General features: G+C 43.4%; 1 protein-coding gene across 3 annotated transcripts in view; it reads right to left on the bottom strand.

The window, feature by feature from the left end:
• The window catches only part of zzef1 (zinc finger, ZZ-type with EF hand domain 1), a 29,564-nt gene that overhangs the window by 6,518 nt on the left and 2,584 nt on the right, over window positions 1-20,462 (bottom strand). For all 3 annotated transcript variants that reach the window (XR_005895072.1, XR_005895073.1, XM_041052321.1), the window contains exons 6-52: window positions 19,820-20,030; window positions 19,539-19,655; window positions 18,380-18,558; window positions 17,951-18,049; window positions 17,776-17,867; window positions 17,535-17,680; window positions 17,155-17,260; window positions 16,627-16,845; window positions 16,163-16,254; window positions 15,821-16,041; window positions 15,548-15,681; window positions 15,395-15,465; window positions 15,192-15,306; window positions 14,874-15,039; window positions 14,514-14,635; window positions 14,290-14,412; window positions 13,697-13,866; window positions 13,511-13,592; window positions 13,214-13,415; window positions 12,973-13,106; window positions 12,641-12,881; window positions 12,418-12,497; window positions 12,230-12,320; window positions 11,635-12,121; window positions 11,387-11,551; window positions 10,998-11,117; window positions 10,687-10,848; window positions 10,368-10,500; window positions 9,602-9,740; window positions 9,298-9,463; window positions 8,922-9,184; window positions 8,411-8,583; window positions 7,108-7,303; window positions 6,822-6,985; window positions 5,585-5,865; window positions 4,731-4,905; window positions 4,503-4,635; window positions 4,188-4,414; window positions 3,740-4,048; window positions 3,556-3,656; window positions 3,279-3,414; window positions 2,698-3,057; window positions 2,411-2,554; window positions 2,069-2,237; window positions 1,837-1,935; window positions 1,517-1,682; window positions 417-567 (exon numbers count right to left, since the gene is read on the bottom strand). Coding sequence is in view for 1 of the 3 variants with exons in the window: in XM_041052321.1 (XP_040908255.1) it covers window positions 417-567; window positions 1,517-1,682; window positions 1,837-1,935; window positions 2,069-2,237; window positions 2,411-2,554; window positions 2,698-3,057; window positions 3,279-3,414; window positions 3,556-3,656; window positions 3,740-4,048; window positions 4,188-4,414; window positions 4,503-4,635; window positions 4,731-4,905; window positions 5,585-5,865; window positions 6,822-6,985; window positions 7,108-7,303; window positions 8,411-8,583; window positions 8,922-9,184; window positions 9,298-9,463; window positions 9,602-9,740; window positions 10,368-10,500; window positions 10,687-10,848; window positions 10,998-11,117; window positions 11,387-11,551; window positions 11,635-12,121; window positions 12,230-12,320; window positions 12,418-12,497; window positions 12,641-12,881; window positions 12,973-13,106; window positions 13,214-13,415; window positions 13,511-13,592; window positions 13,697-13,866; window positions 14,290-14,412; window positions 14,514-14,635; window positions 14,874-15,039; window positions 15,192-15,306; window positions 15,395-15,465; window positions 15,548-15,681; window positions 15,821-16,041; window positions 16,163-16,254; window positions 16,627-16,845; window positions 17,155-17,260; window positions 17,535-17,680; window positions 17,776-17,867; window positions 17,951-18,049; window positions 18,380-18,558; window positions 19,539-19,655; window positions 19,820-20,030 (7,832 nt within the window). In the remaining 2 variants the exon portion in view is untranslated. The remainder of the gene's footprint in view (window positions 1-416; window positions 568-1,516; window positions 1,683-1,836; window positions 1,936-2,068; window positions 2,238-2,410; window positions 2,555-2,697; window positions 3,058-3,278; window positions 3,415-3,555; window positions 3,657-3,739; window positions 4,049-4,187; window positions 4,415-4,502; window positions 4,636-4,730; window positions 4,906-5,584; window positions 5,866-6,821; window positions 6,986-7,107; window positions 7,304-8,410; window positions 8,584-8,921; window positions 9,185-9,297; window positions 9,464-9,601; window positions 9,741-10,367; window positions 10,501-10,686; window positions 10,849-10,997; window positions 11,118-11,386; window positions 11,552-11,634; window positions 12,122-12,229; window positions 12,321-12,417; window positions 12,498-12,640; window positions 12,882-12,972; window positions 13,107-13,213; window positions 13,416-13,510; window positions 13,593-13,696; window positions 13,867-14,289; window positions 14,413-14,513; window positions 14,636-14,873; window positions 15,040-15,191; window positions 15,307-15,394; window positions 15,466-15,547; window positions 15,682-15,820; window positions 16,042-16,162; window positions 16,255-16,626; window positions 16,846-17,154; window positions 17,261-17,534; window positions 17,681-17,775; window positions 17,868-17,950; window positions 18,050-18,379; window positions 18,559-19,538; window positions 19,656-19,819; window positions 20,031-20,462) is intronic.

Raw genomic sequence — 20,462 nt, 5'->3', positions numbered from 1 at the left:
ATCTTACAGACAGACAGACATGGACAGGGAGAGGGGGTAAGATAGAGGTAAAGAATAAAATGGGTAAAATGAGTATTTTTCACTGTAATCATTTAATTAAAATTGCCTGCTACTGAATATATTATCAAACAAAAAGAATGAAGAAAAATATGGACATGTTGCAAACTAAAAATATGGTTTCTACATATTCAGTCTTGTTGAACCCATTTTATTTTTCACCTACAAAGTCAACAGTGCTGTCATCACAACAGAAACAACCAACACAACAAAACAAATACTTAAAATGTCACTTAGCCACACCTCCAGCTTTAACAACAACACCTTTACAGTACCAGACATGACCTGTTTTTGTTTATGGCCTGCACATGTGAGTGTGTGTGTGTGTGTGTGTGAGAGAGAGAGAGTGCATCACTCACAATAGCCCGGGCCTCTGCAATGAAGAAGAGTTCGGTGAGGGCTCTGTGAAGAGGCAGCAGCACAGTGATACCGGTGGGATCCTGGCTCAGGCTGTTTTCCATAGACATAAAGAGCTGCCACAGAGGTCGCAGCAGCGTCAGCTCACAGGCTCTGGAGTGTAAACAAATCAGTGGTTACACAGGCAGAACAGGACAGTAAAGAGTTAGATTCTGAGAACAACAAAGCTGTGGCTGAAAATGATTCTTTATTCATTTACCATACATTAACATGGTGCAAAATACTGTAACATCCAACAGCCATTAAGACTGGCAAATGGCTGAGTGGTAGTGTTTTTAAATTAAAAAAATGACTATGCTGTTTATCTGTATGGTGAAGTAAGAGAAATACAAATTTACACACATTTACCAAGGTCTGACATGAGCTCTATACTTTTCCATTGAGAAAGGTGTCCTGGTGAACAATGCCAACTAAAGATCTCATCCAGACATGTTTTAAGACATAAAATACTATAGCACTGTTTCAGAAGTTTAACTACTGGACACTTTTATGTCACCGAAAAGTTCATTCTTGCTCTATGTGCGCTGGAGGTTTTAAATCTCCACATCACACCGGTGCATGCTACATGAATGCTTCCAAACCAGTTGTGATCTCAAAAAATCTCAAATTGAACAGATGAATGTGAAAACAGTACACACAATTGTGTGATGTTGTCATTGTGACCAGACAGTGGCTAAGTCCTTCTGCGCATATGGAAATTACTAAGCACATCCTTTACCTCATTTCCGTGGTGGCTACCACTACCACTACCACGGAACTACATGAGGGTTGTATGAAGGCTTTATGCAAACCCTGTGTGGAAATGCAATCCTGCAGCTGTAGGGAAAACAGGTGCACTGGCTCCAAATTAGCCTTACTTAGGTCAAAGTGGATGGGCCTGATGTCCAAGTAAGAATGTTCATTTGCATGTGTGCATTTTAATTTGAAAGTCTATAGATGACAGTGTAAGCCTACAGTTTTAAAAGATGATAAAAGAGTGTGGGAATCTTGAGAAAGAAATAGAAGGAAAGAGACGGAAGTGTATAAACAAGGCTGGACTTACGTCTGGGACTGACACTGCAGGAGGCGGAGCAACAAGTGAATGGCTTTTAGTCGCTGGTTCTGAGTCTGGCGACAGGCCACACCGACCTGCCACTCCCATATGTCAGCCAGCGGCAGGTGACTCAGCACTTGGTCATCAGCTAACATTTGCTTCAGTATCTCAAAACCTGATTAAAGACAAGCAAAAGTGCAGAGAGGATGACAACGCAACCCACCTGAGGATTCATTTGGAGCTTAATCTGCGTTTTTCTATTAGTAGTTTGCAGAGTTACTGAAGCAGCTTTGCACAAATGTAAAAATATCTGTTCTAATGTAAAATACCCGTCTGGAATCGTCCTCTGTGGCCTCCTGTGACGGTGAACTTGTAGCCCCACTCCGTGTTGCTCATGTCTGACATAAATCTGTAGTACAGGGTATCACCTGAGAGAAACCCACACAGTACACGTGTTGGTAAAAATGATTAAGCATAATAGTCAAATGCACACACACACACACACACATAGATACATACACGTAGGGCAGAGTATAAATCAATGATAACAATTGTACTCACCAGGGATTTCGAAATCAGACCATTTCTGAGGAGAGCCACTGAAATTGTGGACATCCTGGAGGAAATCACTGCTGCTGGACATGATAAGCTCATCACAGCCTTCCTCTGTGTAGCAGCGGGAATCAAATTTTACTGAAAGGTAGATAGCTCCTGGGATGTGCACCTTGTCCTGCAAAGAGGAAGAAATGGCTGAACTAAGAGTTATCTGTATTTACACAATAAGCATTCTGTGGCAAGGACAAAGGGTGACTTTGAAAAAACAGCATGATAAATGAGAGGACAATGAAATCCCTAAACATTTCAGCTACGGCTGATGATGGTGAAAATATGCAATTTACCCACCTCAAAGTTGGTGTTGTTGTCATACGGGTGTTTGGACTCTCTGACCTGCACGGCCATACCTGGCTCCTCCATGAACTGGCAGGCAGTGAGAGACAAACTGCTCAGCATACTCTGGCTGCAACCTTTCAGCACCCTCTGGAGAATCTAATCATTAAAAGAATATGCCAAACACATTAATCCACAAAGCAAAACAAAATGTATCATATGTGCATATCAGCAGCAAGACAAACTTTCATTTACCAATAGGAACACGACACAAACTCCACCAGCTCCTCTCTTCTGCCTACCTTCTCCCAGAGCGGCCTCTCCTCCAGCTGCATTAACATGTCCAGGATGTAGGCCATGTGTGAGGCACCGTTCAGTTCTAGGGCCTCCTCGCTCAATGCAGCCTCTGCAGGCCAGTCAGCCAGCAGCGAGGCCAGCACATGGCGGGCATACAGCGTTGCGATGGCCTGGTTGACCTTTACCAGATATTGACGAACTGCCCGATTGCTTCGCACGTCCAGTTCCTTGTGCAAAAGAGCTGAGCTTTTGGTTCGCCTCTGTTTGGCGTAGCTGAGCTGTAAGTCGGTCTCTGAATTGGTGATGAGCTTCTGGGCCACTACGTTGAGCTCCTCTGTGGCCTTTTCACAGTGACTGGGTTTAGACTGTGTGAGGAGGGCAATAACAGGGAAATATAAGAAAACTGTCTTATTACAAACATCACCTCCATATTTTCCCTCATTGTATCTTGTCTCTTGTTGTCACAGTTAGTAATGGACATATTATTAATCTTTTAAACAGCCAGTCCTAAACAACAAGCAAAGCAGTGTAGTGTACTGAGCTATTCATAATGTTTGCTTTTGGGTAGCCTTAAAAAAAAACCTACCACACAGGACACTACAATCATGTCAGTGTCCACAGCCTTGGTGTTCCTCTCCTCAGAGCGAGGCCGCCTTGTAGGCTGCCACTTCTGAGCCAGCGTACGGATTGTCTCATCTGTTTTTATCTCTTCTCCATCAAATCTGGAAATAGAAAAACACAAAGGCACAATACATTAAAAGGAGGCTGGTTTTGATTGTAAAAGCTGACCTCCACCGTGATGGCTCATAAAAAAAATATATACAATACATTGACAAGATATTCTGTATAAGAAGTTGACTGACCTTTTCTGCACCTCCAGGAAGAAAGAGTCAGTTCTCTTCATCTGCAACTCATACATGGCCCGCAGGATGGGCAGAGGGGCATTTAAGGCATCATGGGTGATCTAAATTGAAAAAAAGGGACTTTATATTAATATACTATCATATTATATTTAGATGCATGTATTATGATAGCATCCCCCATCACCTGGAAGCAAATCTTTGTCTCCTCATCGAGACCCTCCAAGGGGTCGGGCCTGTTGACGTCAGTGTCATCAGCGCAACAACTGGAGTGGTCCGAGTCGTGCTCCTTGTCCTGTTCTCTTTGGTCACGTTCAGGGTCCTGGGCCATGGAGTGGATCTCCCTCTTAGAGGAGTAGAGCATGATGGATAGAATCTCTAGATCTCGCAGCAGCCACAGCTTGCTGAAGCCCGTCCCCTTGCTGCACTTCCTCACCAGCAGCTGAGTCAGTCCAGACTGCTGGATGGCCTCCTGAGCTTGCTCAACTCCATGCTTCTACACAAGAGAACAACATGGAATCACTTTATATTATCTACAACAGTTGTTCCTATGCCAGTTCCAGATATTGCTGCACACATGTCAACAAAATACATCACCACCCCACTACTGCAGATTCCAAGGTTGGAGCAGGTACCTTGAGTGTATTGTAGAGGCCTTTAAGGGCCAAGGACAGGACCCAGGAAGCCTCCACAGCATCAGGAGAGCCATTGTCCTGGCTGGTTTGCAGCAGGTGGCTGATGATAGAAGTGAAATTGCTCAGGTAGCGGCTGAGCAGCGTCTTTGGGAATCCCTGGCCCTCTGACTGCCCTGGGAGGCTGACTGTAGAGGAATCCTGAGACTGGATGAGTTGGTAGTCTTTCACTGTGAAAGACAGGAAAGCGGACACAAGGTTAACATCTTTATTTCAGAACACAAGCAATGCTGTCAGTAGTGCTGCCACTGCACTTACCTGTTTTCCTCTTGCGTGTCTTAATGTCCACCACTGCAGCATGGTTCTTTTCAGTGAAGTGTTTGAGCAAGATCATGTTGTGCTGTTCATTGGCGTTGTCAATAAACACTGTCTGAGTGCCCACACACAGCACCTGACAGACACACACACACACACAGGAGTCACAACTGGGTTTTTAAAGCCAGGAATCAGTGCACAACCCTGCACAGCAGTATGTATTCTACCTACCTCAGGGAAGCCCACCAGCACCAGCAGGGTGAAGAGGTTGGTTCGTTTGAGAGTTTGTGGCAGCTGCTGAATGCAGTGATCAGTGAAGGCAGCAATGACAGTGCTCCACTCAGGACACACATTCAGACTGTGTAAAATATCTGCAACTGTGCACGCCCAGTCCAGACCGATACGACTGCACAAGAAAGGAAGAGAAAAGGTTTTTCACATATCAAAAAAACATGAACAGATGATGAGATGGCAAATGCTTCTTCAACAGTACAAACAACTGCACAAACATCTAGAAAAATACCTTTCTGGCAAATAAGATCTGTGTGATTAAGAGAGATTGATGAGTTCCTCATTTGTTAATACATTATTTATTAAATTCTGGTGTTAATGGAGTTAATATATTATGGGGAAAACGAAACACTGGATCAACACAGGAAAGCCCATGTTCAGTTCACACTGGAATAACTTGATCAAAGGGCCCATTTGTATAACATTTAACATTATACATATTGAAGATGGAACACATGTGGCCTAAGATAAAACTGCTAACTTTAATTCTGTTATTGTACAAAGTAAAAACCCCATACTGTTGATAATAAAACTGAAACCATTTGGACCCACTTTGTTAAAAAAAAAAAAAAAAAAAGGTATAAACGTGAGTAATTTATTTTCATTTTCACTTTTTTTTTTAATTGAGGCAGGAAAATATCACATAGTTGTTTTGGACTGGCTAAAATCCTTGTAGGTGTTAACAAGTGCAGGCATTCCCTCGCAGTGTTAATATCTGCAGCTGTGTCATCAAGAAAATAGATCTATACATTTAAAAAAAACTCCCTGGTATCATCAGGTTTTCTTTATTTTACCTGTCTAAACAGACGGCTCCTAGGCTGAAAAGCAGCTGAGTGGTCTTCCAACCCTCAGTGTCTGAAGTGGCGGCCTCTCCTTGCGTCAGCAACTCAAATTTGTCAGCCAGGGCCTCTGTGACGGCAGTGTCGGCCTCCATCGGAGGGATTCGGAGCAGCAGCTGACCCAGTAGTCCCAGGGTGAGGTGGAAGGTCTCATTGAGAGAGCCAGCGTTGGAAATGACTGCCCTGAAAAGCTGGGGCAGGATGGAGCTCAGACTGGGCAGAGAGAGGGTGATGCCCTGAGGATACAGGAAAGATGGTGTAAATTTGTAGATATGTATTTTTTTAAGGCAGTATTGGTGCAATATTGTGAATAGTGAACATGTCAGGAACAGGAGTGTTTGTTGTGTGAGAAATAATTCAGTGTTTTAACTGAATAACCTGTTGTGTGTGTGTGTGTGTGTGTGTGTGTGTGTGTCTGATTTTGGTGTATTTGTTTAATCTGTACATTTAAAAATGTATGTACATTTAAACATTTAAAAATAAGTTGATACTTAAAGGAAAAGTGTGAGAACTGAGTTTTGTGCTAAGAGTTACATGAGTAGATCACTACCACACTCATATTTGTCCATTAAATGTGAAGGTACGGCCATACATGCATGCATGAAGGCCAAAAACAACAAAATGCACCTTCCAGCCCCTCCAAAGCTAACTAATGAACTTGTTATACCCCATTTGTTTGATCTGTAAAACAACAGGTTGTGATTTTATGGGGGGTAAAGTGCAGGGCTATTTCTCAGACAGGACCGTTGACTTCCTTGAAATCGTTGATGGTTTACCCTAAACAACCTCCTGGAGAAAATAAGACTCTAGGAAAGTCAGTGTATCCAGCAAAGACACTACATGCCACATTACCCCCTGTGAAACCACAACTTCTTGTTTTAACACTATGGTTTTTGTACAGATTAAACAAATATAATACTGCATCTTAATTAGTGGGCTTTAGAGGTGTCAGCAGGCAGATTTTGCTACCCATTGACAGAACCTGGGTAGCTGTTTTCCCCTGTTTCCAGTCTTTATGCTAAGCTAAGTGGCTGCTGGCTGTAGCTTCACAGGTGTGAGTGGTATTTATCTTTTCATCTAACTCTCAACATAAAAGCAAATAAGGGTACTTACTAAAATGTCAAACTATTTGTTCACCAGCTCACTTTACATAGAATTTCAACCTTAAAAACTGGTCTTTGGTTTGACATACCGGTTTAGCTGGAGGCAGCATGGCTGCTAGTAGTCCGAGGATCCTCTCTCTGGAACACTCTGAAAACACATGCTCCTGGAGGGGAACCTGGGGCAGCCTCTCATCTGTCTCCTTGACAACATCTGATGATGGGGAGTTGGCTGTCCCTGGTCCAGATTCTGAGGCTGAGAGTGATTAAAAAAACAAAGGATACAAGACTGATCCAGTCAGCTAAGAGAGGGTCTCTACCACTAATGGGCAACAACAGTCCTGTAATCAGACTGGCAGAGGTAATCTCAGTACTTACGTCGGACCACAGGAGAGAGGGGGTCCTCACTGGACACAGAAGGTGTCTGGCTGAGACTCGGGGAATCCAGGGTGTCTTGAGATACTAACTTCTTTTTCTCTCCCTCTCCAGTGCTTGGGGGGAGAGGGACCTCTGAAGGAGGAGGGGGAGGAGAGCCCACCTCCTTTGCCTTCTTTTCCTTACCTGATGGTTTATTCTGGTGGATACACGATAATAACAATTCAGTAGACTGACAGTGCAACAGTATGAGCTTTTGAACTTTTATAATGCATAATAAATACAATCCCTGCAGCAATCAGACATTAAAGGTGAGCCTTCCTTCAAACTGTAATGAGCTTTTACTTTTTTCATGAACTCAAAAACTGAAAAAAATGTAACAGGAATTGTGGCATGTGCAAAGTTTGGACACCCTTCTACTTGTAAAACACTCTGACCTTCATGCCCCCCAACCCTCTGACTGACTCTTTAGGACTCGTAAGCCAGGTCAAGAACTGTCATTAGGAACTGTCACCTGATGACATTTCCAGAGCTGATAAAGTCTCTGACTCTTCAAAACTTGTGCTGACACTCAACAACCAAGGGCTCCTCTAAGCAACTGACCGAGGAGCTGAAAATGAAGCTAACTGATGCCTACAAAGCAGAGGAGACTATAAAAAGATATTAAAGTGTTTCCACTGTCTGAAATGTCATTAAGAGACTGCAGTGAAGGGGAACTGCGGAAGTCAAGACAAGCTCTGGAAGACCAAGGAAACTTTCAGATAAACTACACATCTGCAGGGCAGAAGGGAAAAGAAAACCCCCCATATCACTGCAAAGGTAGCGCACTGTTTCACAACCATACCTGTGACCTCATCACAAAAATCAGTGTCTTTAGTATGCAAAGCAAACTGCAGAGATAGAGGGAAGAATGGATTCCATTAAATATCAGCAAATTCTGGATGCAAATGTCATGTAGTCAGTCAAGAAACTGAAACTGAGCAGATTCTGGTTTCTACAACAGGACACTGATCCAAAGCAAACCTTGAAATCCACCGTGAGCTACTTCCAAGAAACACAAGCTGAATCGGTTGGAACGGCTCTCAGAGTCCCCTGACGTGAACATCACTGAAAATCTATGGGCAGCTCTTAAACATGCCCAAATGCAAACAACTGTGAGCCCATGTACTTACCCCTGTATGGTACAAGTATATGCTCTGCGTGTTGTTTTGCATGTGTGTTGTGCTTCCTGCTACCATAATAATGCACTCGCCAAACAGATCATTCAGTCTCCATGTTGCTTTCGAACCTGACCCCTATTCCTCACCTTGTCCCTGGGAGATGAGGGGGAGCAGATTGCTGCAGTGCTGCCAGGGAGAGAGGAGGTGTCAGTGGCTGTACTCAGCTCCTGAGAAGACTCCGGAGACACTGGACACAGCTCACTATCAGAAGCCGATTCATTGGAGGACAGCAGAGCGAGCAAAGCTGAGGAACGTAGACCTACAGGGAAAATAGCACAGAAGGGTTTGCGAGAAAGGACAAAACATGAATATAAATACAGGTTTGAAGATGAAATACAATATGACAAATGGATTAACAAAGAAACACCCCCTTTAACAACACAGTAATTTGAAAAAACAGAGTTGTGGTGATTAGATGCATTACCTTGGACAGCATGAGTTTATAGCCTTTATGCTAAGCTGACAGTCTGCTCAATCTAGCATCATATTTAGCGCAGACACATGAAGGTGGTACCTTCTCATCTAACTCTTGGCAAGAAAGCGAATAAACATACTTCCCATTATTCCTTTAATAACAAAATTCTGGTTTGGAGTTACCTTTGCCAGTCTGCCCCTTGAGCAAGCAATCAGTGATGAGCTGGGAGCAGCGTATCTGCAGGGCTGAGGCCTGGCTCAAGGTGTTGTTGTCTAAGGACTCTCCCTCTGTCTGCTTCTCACTGCTCAGTTCTGACGTGTACAGGGCCAAAGCAGCAAACAGCAGCCAGGAGTAGTTGTGGATGTAGGGCTGGATCAAGCGGTGACGGTCACTGATTCGTATGGTCACCATAGGGTATACAGTGATCCGATGGGTGGGCAGATGGCTAGAGATTTTAGGAATTTAAAAAAAAAAAATTGAATCAAGAGCTCTGAGGTAAACCATTGCAAAATAAGTGTGTTTTAACATAAGCATTAGATTAAACTTCAAATGTGTCACCTGTCAGGATACTTCTTTGCATTGTAACAACCAAAGCACAGATCAAAGTCTTCACACACGTTGCAGTTGATCCTGCTGCCTACAATGAGCCCCTGGCAATGGTCACAGGCATATTCCATGTTCACCATCTCATGGTCATCCTCATGGCCTTCAGGCTTGGCACCACCTTGTTACAAACACACACATCCACAGTTAGGTCCACTGCACGGCTTTAATCCAACTTATGATTACTGTGGTTACCCTATTTGTCTACACTCTGAACAGAGCGATGGTATGAGTAGAGTAGTGGAGCATGTGAACTCACTGAGGAAGCAGGTCTTGCAGAGATCCATATCCATGCACTGCAGACATCGGTAGCGGTGCCAAGGTGCCATCCTCTCGCAGCCGTCACAGGAGATGACAACGTTGAGCAGGTCACAATAGCGTGCAATGAACATGTGCATCTGTGGACAGGACCAGGGACATTTTTTACACACCATTGTTGTAAAACTTTCCTACCGATGCTGAGAAAACCTTTGCACAGATCCTTGCTCAATCTTCTATCTAAATAACCTAAATTATATTATATATAATATTAAAGTATCTACCTCAGTCTAAACCAGTATTGTGTGCACAGGTATGTGTGTGGGTTTGTCTTAAACAGATATACGGTACATGAAATTTTAATTATGACTTTAAACACTTGTAAAACATCTTAATCTGATGCTTTTGTGTGATGTGACAGTGACACGCAACACTAAGCTGGCAAACATACATTATGTCACTGTGAGCCTAATGACTAATGTTAGTATACAGCTCAAATAACTTCTGTGTATAAGTACAGTCTCACAGAGCTGTTAGCATGGCTGTATACTCATAGTCTTGATATAACCTTGGTGACAGATGTTAGACATATCCATTGATATTACAATATCTTTTTTTAAATGGCAGGCTTTAAGGTTGCAGGTTGTCTTTAAAAGCATTACCTGCAGGACTATATCTACTCTATCACTGGGATGTGCCATTTGTTTCCCTAGACTGCTCCAACAAAGGATCATTTCTGGACTTTTATACACTGTGATGTACGGTACCTTTCTCCTGTCCTCCATGGAGTCCTCCTCATCAATTTTGTCATACCACTTCTCAAACATCCCATCCATACACTCGTCCATCCATTCCTGGTTCTTCTTGTAGTCTGTGATTTCATCTTCCTCTGTCCATTGACTGAAGATGAATTTAAACCACAGAAAGAATCAATCATCTCTGCAATTTAAGTGTCTGGCACATGATTTAACATCTTGTAAAAAGTGAAAATTGAATCCTTTGCTAGCCTTAGCAATACTATCAATAGGAAAAGCAATTTCTTTCCACTGTGTGGTGCCTTATTTTCTGAGGTGGGTCTGATATTACCTGATGGCAATGTCATGAACACTGATGTTCTCCTGGGACATGCTGAGCAGGAGATCAGGAAGCTTGATATTTAAGAAGAGAGGAAGGTCGTGTACCTCCCAGCTCATGTCTAGAAGGTGCAACAAGCAGGTCTGCACACATGAGAGGGCTGGCAGCAGAGCTCTGGAGAAGAGTGATGAGGATCAGCTTACACTGCTGCACATATACTTATCTAACATCTTATCTAGCAGCTAATCACTGCTGCAATTGCTTTTTTAATTTGCAAATCTAGTTATGAGCCAACATGGTGGGTTGCAAGGAAAATAGCTTACTTCTCATTGAGGCTGCTGAAACCTTGTACTGCCTCCACAAGCATGAGCACCAAGTGATGGTAGGATCGTCTCACCTCCTCTCCTAGCTTCTGCCCACTGTCTGACAACTGGGAGAAATAACTGAAAAAGACAAAAAAAAAAAAAAGGAAAACTAACAATCTCCAAAGAGACATAAATGTGGCACCACTAATATCATCATCAGTGTTAGAGGTCAGAACAATCCCTCTCTTTTTAGCATCTCAGAACTCTGTAATGTCATTTCATAATTCTAAACTTTGGGACAACATTGTTCAAAATCCCAAATATATATTTGGCTGTGCTAGACTTTAGTATTAACATAGTCCATCTAAAACAGACACTTGAACTGACAAGATTCCCTGCAGATGTACCTGGTGAAATCTTTCTGGCATGCCAGTAGCTCCTGCAGGAACAGGATGCAGGGGGCTTGGAAGAGGTGTGGCTTTCCCAGCGACTGCAAACACTGCTGAACCATCTCCAGGACCTTGCACACACTCAGTGCCTGGGCTTTGTTCAGGGACAGGGTCTGCAGGATGCTACAGAAAGAAGAGGCTGATTACTTCACCCCGTATGGTACAAATTACACAAATGCAAAACAGAATACTGGAGGGTCAGTAACCTTGCTGTGGTAAGAGCCTGGTCCCTTATAAAGTTCAGGATGTGTTTGAGTATTGGGTAGCGATCCTTCACAGAGGGGGTCATGCGGGGCTCTTCTATAGATCTACAGGACAGGAGGCGTAGGCGAGCCCGACTAAATGGGGGTTTACGGGGGAAGGCAGAAGGCGAGGCTGGCTCCCCTGGCTGGGGTGAGAGGCTCTCTGTGGAGCCTCTGTGACCTCGCCTGCTGGGCCCACAAGAAGATGAGTTTTGGGCTTGATCACTGGGGGTCTTGCTCTGTCCTGCCCTGGCATCACTGCCCTCCTCAGCCCCTGGAGTCTGAGGTCCCAGAGAGGTGCTGGCCTGGAAGTCCCCTTCCGAGACTGAACTTGAGCGGAGGAGTAGACCACTGCTGCCCTCTGCAGCTTTGAAAGAGTCACTGTCCTGACATGTCACTCCACAAGGGGCAAATCTGAACAGCAACAGGCTCTTCTCAATACACATCTCAGCTAGAGAAGAAACACAATAACAGAAGTCAGCAAAATAACATTCAGGAAACAACGGAGCCAGTAAAAAAAAAGGATGAGCTTTGACTTTACATTTGGCGGAGTCCTCACCTAATGTCTCCATAGTAACCTCATCAGGAACCCCTTCCTTTTCGTCAAGAACATTCATTTTGCTCACGAGGTATCTCTGCTTCATCTCCAGCTGACAGGAAGAAAAGACATCATCAACAATCCAGTTACATGATCACATATATATTGAGCAGCAGACAATCAACAGAGATATGAATCCCGTCACTCACCATCCACGTTCTGATGCTGTCTGCTAGTGAATACACCTGCACAAACTCTTCATTTAGATAGGACTTGCAGTCCTGATTAACTACTCATTTGAAAACAAAACAGAAGGGAGAAATCAAATGAGTGAGTCCACCAAGTTAATCAACCATTCAGAATTACCGTGCAAGAAACTGAATAAATAGAACACTTTTTTCTCTGTGACCACTGATTATAGCCAAGCATTACCGTAGGTCTTCAGAGCATGGTTGAGGGCTGGTGTGTGGTACACCATGGCTGCCCAAATGGCATTCACAGCTTGCTCTGTCTTTGACCCAGCAGCTATCTCGTTCCTCATTGTCTGTTTTCTGCAGGACTGCATGAGTTTTTGCATCAGCTCTGTCCTGCTGTCTGTCAGTTCTTGTGAAGGATTCCAACGGGCAAAGTCCTCCAGGAAGCTCATCAGCTCCTCGAGAGTCCATGTATTTGTCTACCACAAAGAAAGACAACATAGTAGTGGAGCAATATTTACCAGCTGAAGTCATCTGGCAATGCAATAACGTAAGCAGACTTGACCATACCTGGTCTGTGGGTGTTTTGGTCTGATTCGTCTCCCTTGTTTCACACAATCCGTGTCGCAGAATAGGTTTCCATAAAGGAGAACACTGAACATGGGACATTTTTCCTTGTGGAAGCTCCTTTACAGTGCGTATCTCTGGAAGAGACAAAAACCCACAAATGCACTAGATTAGAAATGGTCTGACTATGGTCCAATGCCGTCACCCCCACAAGGTTCCCAAAGGCTGTGGAGGACAGTTTTACCATGAGGAGATTTCAGTGCCAGGGTTCTAGATGCAAGACGACCCATCAGGCGAGCCACTAGCAGCTGCAAGTCCGACATCCAAGAAATGGTGATGTCTGGCAGACCCAGGGCTGTCACAGTGAACTTATAACCCCACTCATTATTACTGCTGTCAGAGTGGAAGAGGAACTGGAGCTGAGGGCCTGCATCAAATGTCACTTTCTGAACGGGCAAAGAGACACAACAGACAAATGTAAATGAATTAAGTGACATCAGGGTTTCATACGGAGACAGTTCAGTGGTTACTCATGTCCTACCTTTGGCCACTTCTCAGTTCCAACTTTCATGTCATAGCGGACTTTGCCACCTCTAGAATCTGTGAATTCTAGGTAGTCGTATCTGTGAATATCAAGAGTGTAGAAGATGGGTAAGCAAAATACTTGCAGGGGATAAACAAAAAAGAAAAAACAGAATATTTCATTTGAGTATTTTACATAGGTCACCTCTTCTCTGTCTCACAGCGTTCATCAAACTCCACCTCAAAGGAGGTAGTGCCAGGGCAGGCAAAGATGCTCGTTTCATGGCGGCTGTTCTCATAGTTGTGAGGAGACTCCATGTTCCAGGTCCTCAGCACCACTGGCTGCTGGGGCTGGTGCCAGCTCTCCTGATCCACCTAACAAAACATGGTATGAGATTAATGTTTGTTCCACTCAGTGGTAGGAACCAATTAAGTACATTTACTCAAGTACTTCCTTTAAATTGGATGTACTTAAATGTTTCCATGTCATGATACTTTAGACTTCTACTTTATTATAGTTCAGAGGGAAATAATGCACTTTTTACTGAACTATATTTATCTGAGAGCTAATATCAAATCAAATACCCTATAATATGTAACAGTATCACAGTCACAGAGGCCATTTCTATTACTTTTGATACTTTAAGTACATACAGCTAATAATACATATATAATTTTACTTCAGTGCCACTTTTATTGCAGGACTTATTTATTATGGAGTACTGTTATACTGCATTAATGCTACTTTTACTTTTACTTCCACCACCATTGATTACAGAGTAATGTGAGAGGACTGACCTTAGAAAAGATGTCTCCAGTGTCACTGGACAGGCTTTTGAGTAGCTCAACCAGGGAGGAGAAGCTCTTCAGCAACACACTGTGAGGGATGTCCAAAGAGCACAGCTCCAGGAGGAAAATCATCTGCCAGGACCAGAACAAATGTCATTCATATTCATTCAGCACAGTCAACTCAATAACTGTAAAAGAGGGCAATTTAAAATCATGAGATAAGGGTGTATTACGAGTTGTCTGAAGACTGTGGCTAGGATGGAGCTGCCTAGTTTGTCAGTGATTTCAGCACCGGTGTATCTCTCCAGCAGGGAACAGAGGATAGTCTTGATGCTTCCCAAGAACTGATCCACATCTATTGAAAGAGCAGGTTGAAATAAACCATTTTTTCATTCATTCTTGTCCATTCAAAGATGAATTTTAACCAGCAAATCAAGGAAGTCTTTGTTCTGTTTGATCACACTTGGCTCATCATCATCATTAGACTGTGTGCTCATGTTATACCGTCTAACTGTGAACACAGAATCTAACCCTGGAAACAGCTTTAGGAAGGTCATTTGTGTCAGCAATGCAACATTGTCACTGTATCTCACATTTTAGTAGGATGTCTCTTGCCAGTTCCATAGCGATAGCTGTGGAAGCTCCTCCTTTGAGCTGCAGGTAGCACCACGAGAGCAGACTGCCCTGCAGTGCCCAGAACAAGGACAACAACACCGTCCTGCTGGCTCCACTACTCTCATCCACCATCATAACTTCACACTGAGACATGGGAGACATTTTGAACAAGGAGAAGCATCAGAAAGGTAGACAGAAACGTGTGATTGCAGGTCAAGACATGAAGAGGGTTGAGAGGGTTGATAAATGGTAAATAATGTGTGTGTGTGTGTGTGTGTGTGAGACAGAGGTCTCACCTCTCTTGTTGCCACCAGTAGCAGTGTCTCCATGACGGACAGTATGGGGCTGATGTCAAAGTCTGACGGAGCTCCCTTGGGTGGGAGCAGGAGAAGGCCACTTGGATCTTGGTCACTGCAGAGATAAAACACAGCTGCTGATGATCTATTGTGATCAGTGTGTGCGATGATGTGTTTATTTACAGTAGTCACAGTATGCTTACCTGAAGTAATTACACAGAGATTCAAACGTCACCTTTACTGACTCTGGCTGGTCCTCTTCAGTAATATTTTTCTGTGAAAGGGATTACTGATATTATTATTATTGTTATTATTATTATTACATATCATTGTTGTTGCTGTTTTTATAAACTCACCATCATGTGGAAGAGTTTGTCCCGCCTGACGTGTTTATCAGGGAAGAAAACAGCAGCTCCATTGAGAATGGCCTTTACCGCTTCCTTGTGCAAAGCTTTTTCCACCAATGTTTCACCCTCTGGACCATCCACAACTAAAACACAAACATGAAAAATAGATTATTGCTACATTGATTTTCACAAGCTACTACTGTCCAGTGAGTCTCTAGAGAGAAATGTTAACCAAACACTTTTTTACTGCTCTCAGGTGTATGAAGGCTGACAGGTTCTTACTGTGGCAGAGGTGAGTGTAGAGTTCCCACACAGCTCTAACAGAGTCACTCAGAGGCTCTCCATTGCTGGACGTGGATGGACAAGCCGCTGCTGCGGCTCCCTCATCTGGCACTCTGCTCTCCTCTGGGCCCTGCGACTCCAGTGGGTTGGGCAGCATGGGGAAACAGTTCTGCATCAACTGGAGCAGAAGAACGCCGCTCTTCAACACCTCCTCTCCCTCACTGAGACAAAGACATATGATCGATGACAAATGAGACTGTAAAATGTCTGGATATTTCCTAAAGACTACTGAACTTAATTATTGCTGTAACAAGTGTATGGGAACACTGTGCTATTACTCACATCTCCCTGAGTTTATTGTAGAAGTTCCAGAAGAGGCTGAGGCTGAGACCACTGAAGTCTAGAAGATACTTCTGCTTGAAGTGAGAGGCATCCTACAGAAACAGACAGACAACTGTCTGACAGTCTTCAACAATAAAGCAGGACACACTCTGTCATACACCCACAAGAGTTCAGCAGTACAGTAAAGGAGACGCTGCAAGCCAGTAATAAGCTAAGCGGTCGTATTTTTCTGTTTTTCTTCCTGTTAAAAGGAGAATGTTTCTACTTTTCTACAATTCAGCATATTTCCCACAAAAATAACATGTCAGGCACACAATATATCATGTAGTGTAAAAGCCTCCAGCACTTTCAGCTATAGAAATATGGCATTTAATCTTAATGACACTAACGTACCATGTAATACTAATATTAATGATCTTTAAATGTTTATCCTGTACAACCTTCAAGCAGTGATCAGTAGTTACCATGTCTCGTGTAAGCTGCTGAATGAAGAATAGTGTCTTGTTAAGTAGACAAAGGCCAGTGACAGCATCACGGCTGATGCTCTCCCCCTCTGGACTGAGGTCATCCAGGTCTCCCAGCCTCTCTGCCCCAGGGCACAGGTAGCCACTGAAGCTGACGGACTGCACACCAAGGCGCTCGGCAGAGTCCTGCCTGGTGCCGAGGAATTTCACCATCAGGAACTGGGAAGACAAGGAAACAGAGGGTCCTACTGAAGACATAATTCATAATTCATTAAAAACTGTTCCCAAATGTATGCTTTCTTTTTTTTTAAAGGGGTTAAATAAGTTGTGGGATTGACTCAAAATAAACTGCAGTGCCCATGTTTATCTGTTAAAAAGAAAATGATAAAATACCATCTCATCAAATATCTTATCTCCTAAGGTGTAACTACTTGATGGGTGAGATTCAAAACACAAATAGCAAAGTTCAAATGATCAAAGAGGACTAAGTAAAAGCGTATCTTAGTCTTAACTGGATTCAGTATGTACCTTTGCAACTCGACACTGCTGCAGCTTGATCTCCACGTCGTTCCAGTCCTCCTCAAGCTCAAACCAGCCAATTGGCTCGTCCTCGGACTGTGCTGGAATCCTCACACTGCAGGTCAGGTGACAGCGTGGTGTGTCAGCCATTCACATAAACCACTAAGGCAGACCCTAACACTGATGAGGATTATCCACAAAACAGGAAAACTGCTTGTACTGTCTAATGCAATCTCATTAGAATGGATGTGCCACACTGATCTGCATAATATAGTTAGCCACAACTGTAAACTGATAACACATATAAAGATCATAAACACAAAAACACACTAAACTAAAATATAAGGAATAGTCAAACAAAAATCAAACCATTACTGATGGGTCCTTACTTGTCTTGTACAAACTCTTTGTAGTCCTTGTAGTCCCACGCGTCATACTTTTTAAACCTCTTGAAATGTTTCTCTGCATCAAAAGGGTCTTCGTCCTTGTATGCAAAAACCAAGCCACATTTTGCTCCAATGGCTCCTTTTCTCACCTTATCACACAAACCAGAGAGCATGTGTTACGTCCAGTAATCACCTATCACAGCAAGTATTATTACAAGTTCTGTGAAATCACAGGAAGCCTCACTTTGATCTTCATCTGAGTGACCTGGAAGTTGCTCTGGTCCTCTGTGGACAGGATGACACTGGCTTTCTTCCGGCCGCTCTCTGTGAGAAAACCTGAGGAGGAACAAACATTCAGTTTTACTTGGGCGTATATTTGTACTGTATTTAATCTAAAGTGTTGCTGGTCTCAGTTGTACCGTCTCCAGTGGAAGATTCTGTGAGCATGTTTTCTGGTCCTGATTTCTCCTCTTTACTCTTTACATCACAGGCCTGTAAGTGCAACTGGAGGGGCTTCCCTGCAATGCAACAGAAATTAGGACAACTTATTTTCTATGAAACCATTGTTAATCATTGGATCCTTCTCCATAAAGGTTCTAATTTCATTCCTGTACTGAAAGATAATGATTACCACTCTGAACTGCAGCTTTGTAACGGAATTAGCAGTTTTCCCCTGTCTGAATAAACAATTTCTCTCCTGGGTCTATGGTTTCAAGAGTCTGAGTCTTTATTGTCATTATGAGAACATAACGAAATTTTGCAGAGACTCCCGGCTTTGAGGCACACATATAAATAAATAACACAACGCCTTCATGTGAATGAGAGTAAAGGAGGGTTGGTGACGTTACCGTTGCGATAGAGTAGTCGCAGTCTAACGGAGGCCATAGACACGATGAGGGAGGAGGCCTTGTACTCGGTCTCTAAATGATCACTGATGCAGGACAGGGCCTGGAGCACTTTTGCCACGCTGCCTCTGGCCAGAGCGAAGGCCAGGAGGGTCAATTCTGCATCAGGACTCACACAGCAGCTACACAGGAGCAAAGAAACAAACATACAACACAGATATTTATGTTGTAGCTAAATGTTATCCCAGCTGACTACAGGTGAGAGGCGGGGTACACCCTGGACTGGTCACCAGTCAATCACAGGGCCGACACACAAAGACAGACAACCACCTAGGGGCAATGTAGAGTAGCCATTTATTCTAATGTGCATGTTTTTGGGATTGTGGGAGGAAGCCGGAGTACCCAGAGAAAACCCAAGCCGGCACAGGGAGAACATGCAAACTCCACAGAAGAGCCCAGACCTGGGTTCAAACCTGAAGCCCTCTTGCTGTGAGGCAACAGTGCTAACTGCTGCACCACCGTGCCGCCCACTGAATGAATGGCAAAGTAATTTCCAGGAATATCCATCGAATAACCCATAACCTAGTCCTGTGTCTACCTTTAGGGGAGAAATGTGGACTCAAAAGACTCAAAAAACAGACCACCTGCCAACACTGGGGTCTATATTAAATATAGTATATCTGCAAAATGAAGCCTGTATTTGTAAAAAACAATGGGTAAACAAACTATTTCACGAAAACAGTTTGGATGTTCAAAATCAAACTGAAGCTGAAGGTCTCATGAGAAAAATGTTATTGTGTGAGGGTTCCATGATTCATGACTTGTTCAATGCTGTACTGAATGTTGATTGTTCATATTGTATTAGTGCAAAAACCCCAGTAAAGACAAATAATGTCCATCATGTATCTTGCATGAATAAATGCAGCCCACAATAGCATGATAATTAACTGACTGATGAGATTACTTCAGTCATGTGGTTCCTGCCAATTGAAACCACTGAAGGATTTACAGTATCTCAAATGGAACGCTAATACTATCATGGCCCCACACAATCAATACTTTGATTTTAGTCTGTTTTCACTGTGATGATGAAGGGATTATGAGCTCAGCGTGGCAGCGATGGGTGAGTGAGTGTGCTGATGTAATGTCTGCAGGCCATTACTCGGCTATCCTGAGCAGAAATCCATCCACCTCCTCCAGGATGTTCAAAGAGAAGAACTTAGGGAACTCTGTGGATGACGGTGTTAGGGACAGCGGGGGCATGTGCCGTAAGGCTTTTCTAGGAGGAGAACACACAAAAAAAACTTAGAACCCCAGGAATGACTAGACAAATCAACTACACTTGAATTCAGTGCAATAAGAACTGAAACACCATACGAAGATCGTTGTACTCTTTTTGCTTTTTAAAAACACAAATGCAAAAGCATGAGTGGTGAGTCTTACTGTGTGCTCTGAAGGACAGTCTGAGCCAGAGCAGGGTTAGTCTCCATGGAGGCAGTAACCAAGGAAGTGAGGAGAGACAGGTACCAGATGGCTGAAGCATCCGAGACAGACACCTCTTTACTCTTGGTAATCTGATAGCCAAGAGTCTTCAAGCCATGAATCCGTGTGTCACATCCGTCGCTCAAACACCGCTTAATGTTGATTTGGATGTCTGGGGTTTGGTGAAGGGATAATGCAGTTAGCCGACTGATGGAATACATCATGCAAAAATGCAATAGTCAGTTGCTTCATCTTCTAAGATGGATATGAAATAAATGCTGTCTAGGGGAGCCAGGGATAAAACAGATCATTTCAACTAATAAAGGATTTCAGTTTCCCCTCTGTAATCTATGAAATGATCACACTGCCATTTACAAACACACGACTGTGACTGATTCAGCCTGTAGTTAGAGCTGCAAACCACAGCACTGCTTTCAAAAGACACTGCTGAATTTGTCACCATCATTTAAACCTCACAGCTGCTTCTGACTCTCACTTGATTCCTCATTCATTCACATGTCAGTTTTAGGCTAGCTTCTGCGTGGCTAGACATCTTCTAATAAGGCAGATGTGTGGACTTTTGGCTATACAGATGGTGTTTTAA

Source organism: Toxotes jaculatrix, chromosome 12 (genome assembly GCF_017976425.1).
Source record: "Toxotes jaculatrix isolate fToxJac2 chromosome 12, fToxJac2.pri, whole genome shotgun sequence".
In the NCBI taxonomy this organism is placed as follows: Eukaryota; Metazoa; Chordata; class Actinopteri; family Toxotidae; genus Toxotes; species Toxotes jaculatrix.
Note: the sequence above shows the minus strand (reverse complement) of the source record. Positions and strands in the feature narration are given on the sequence as shown.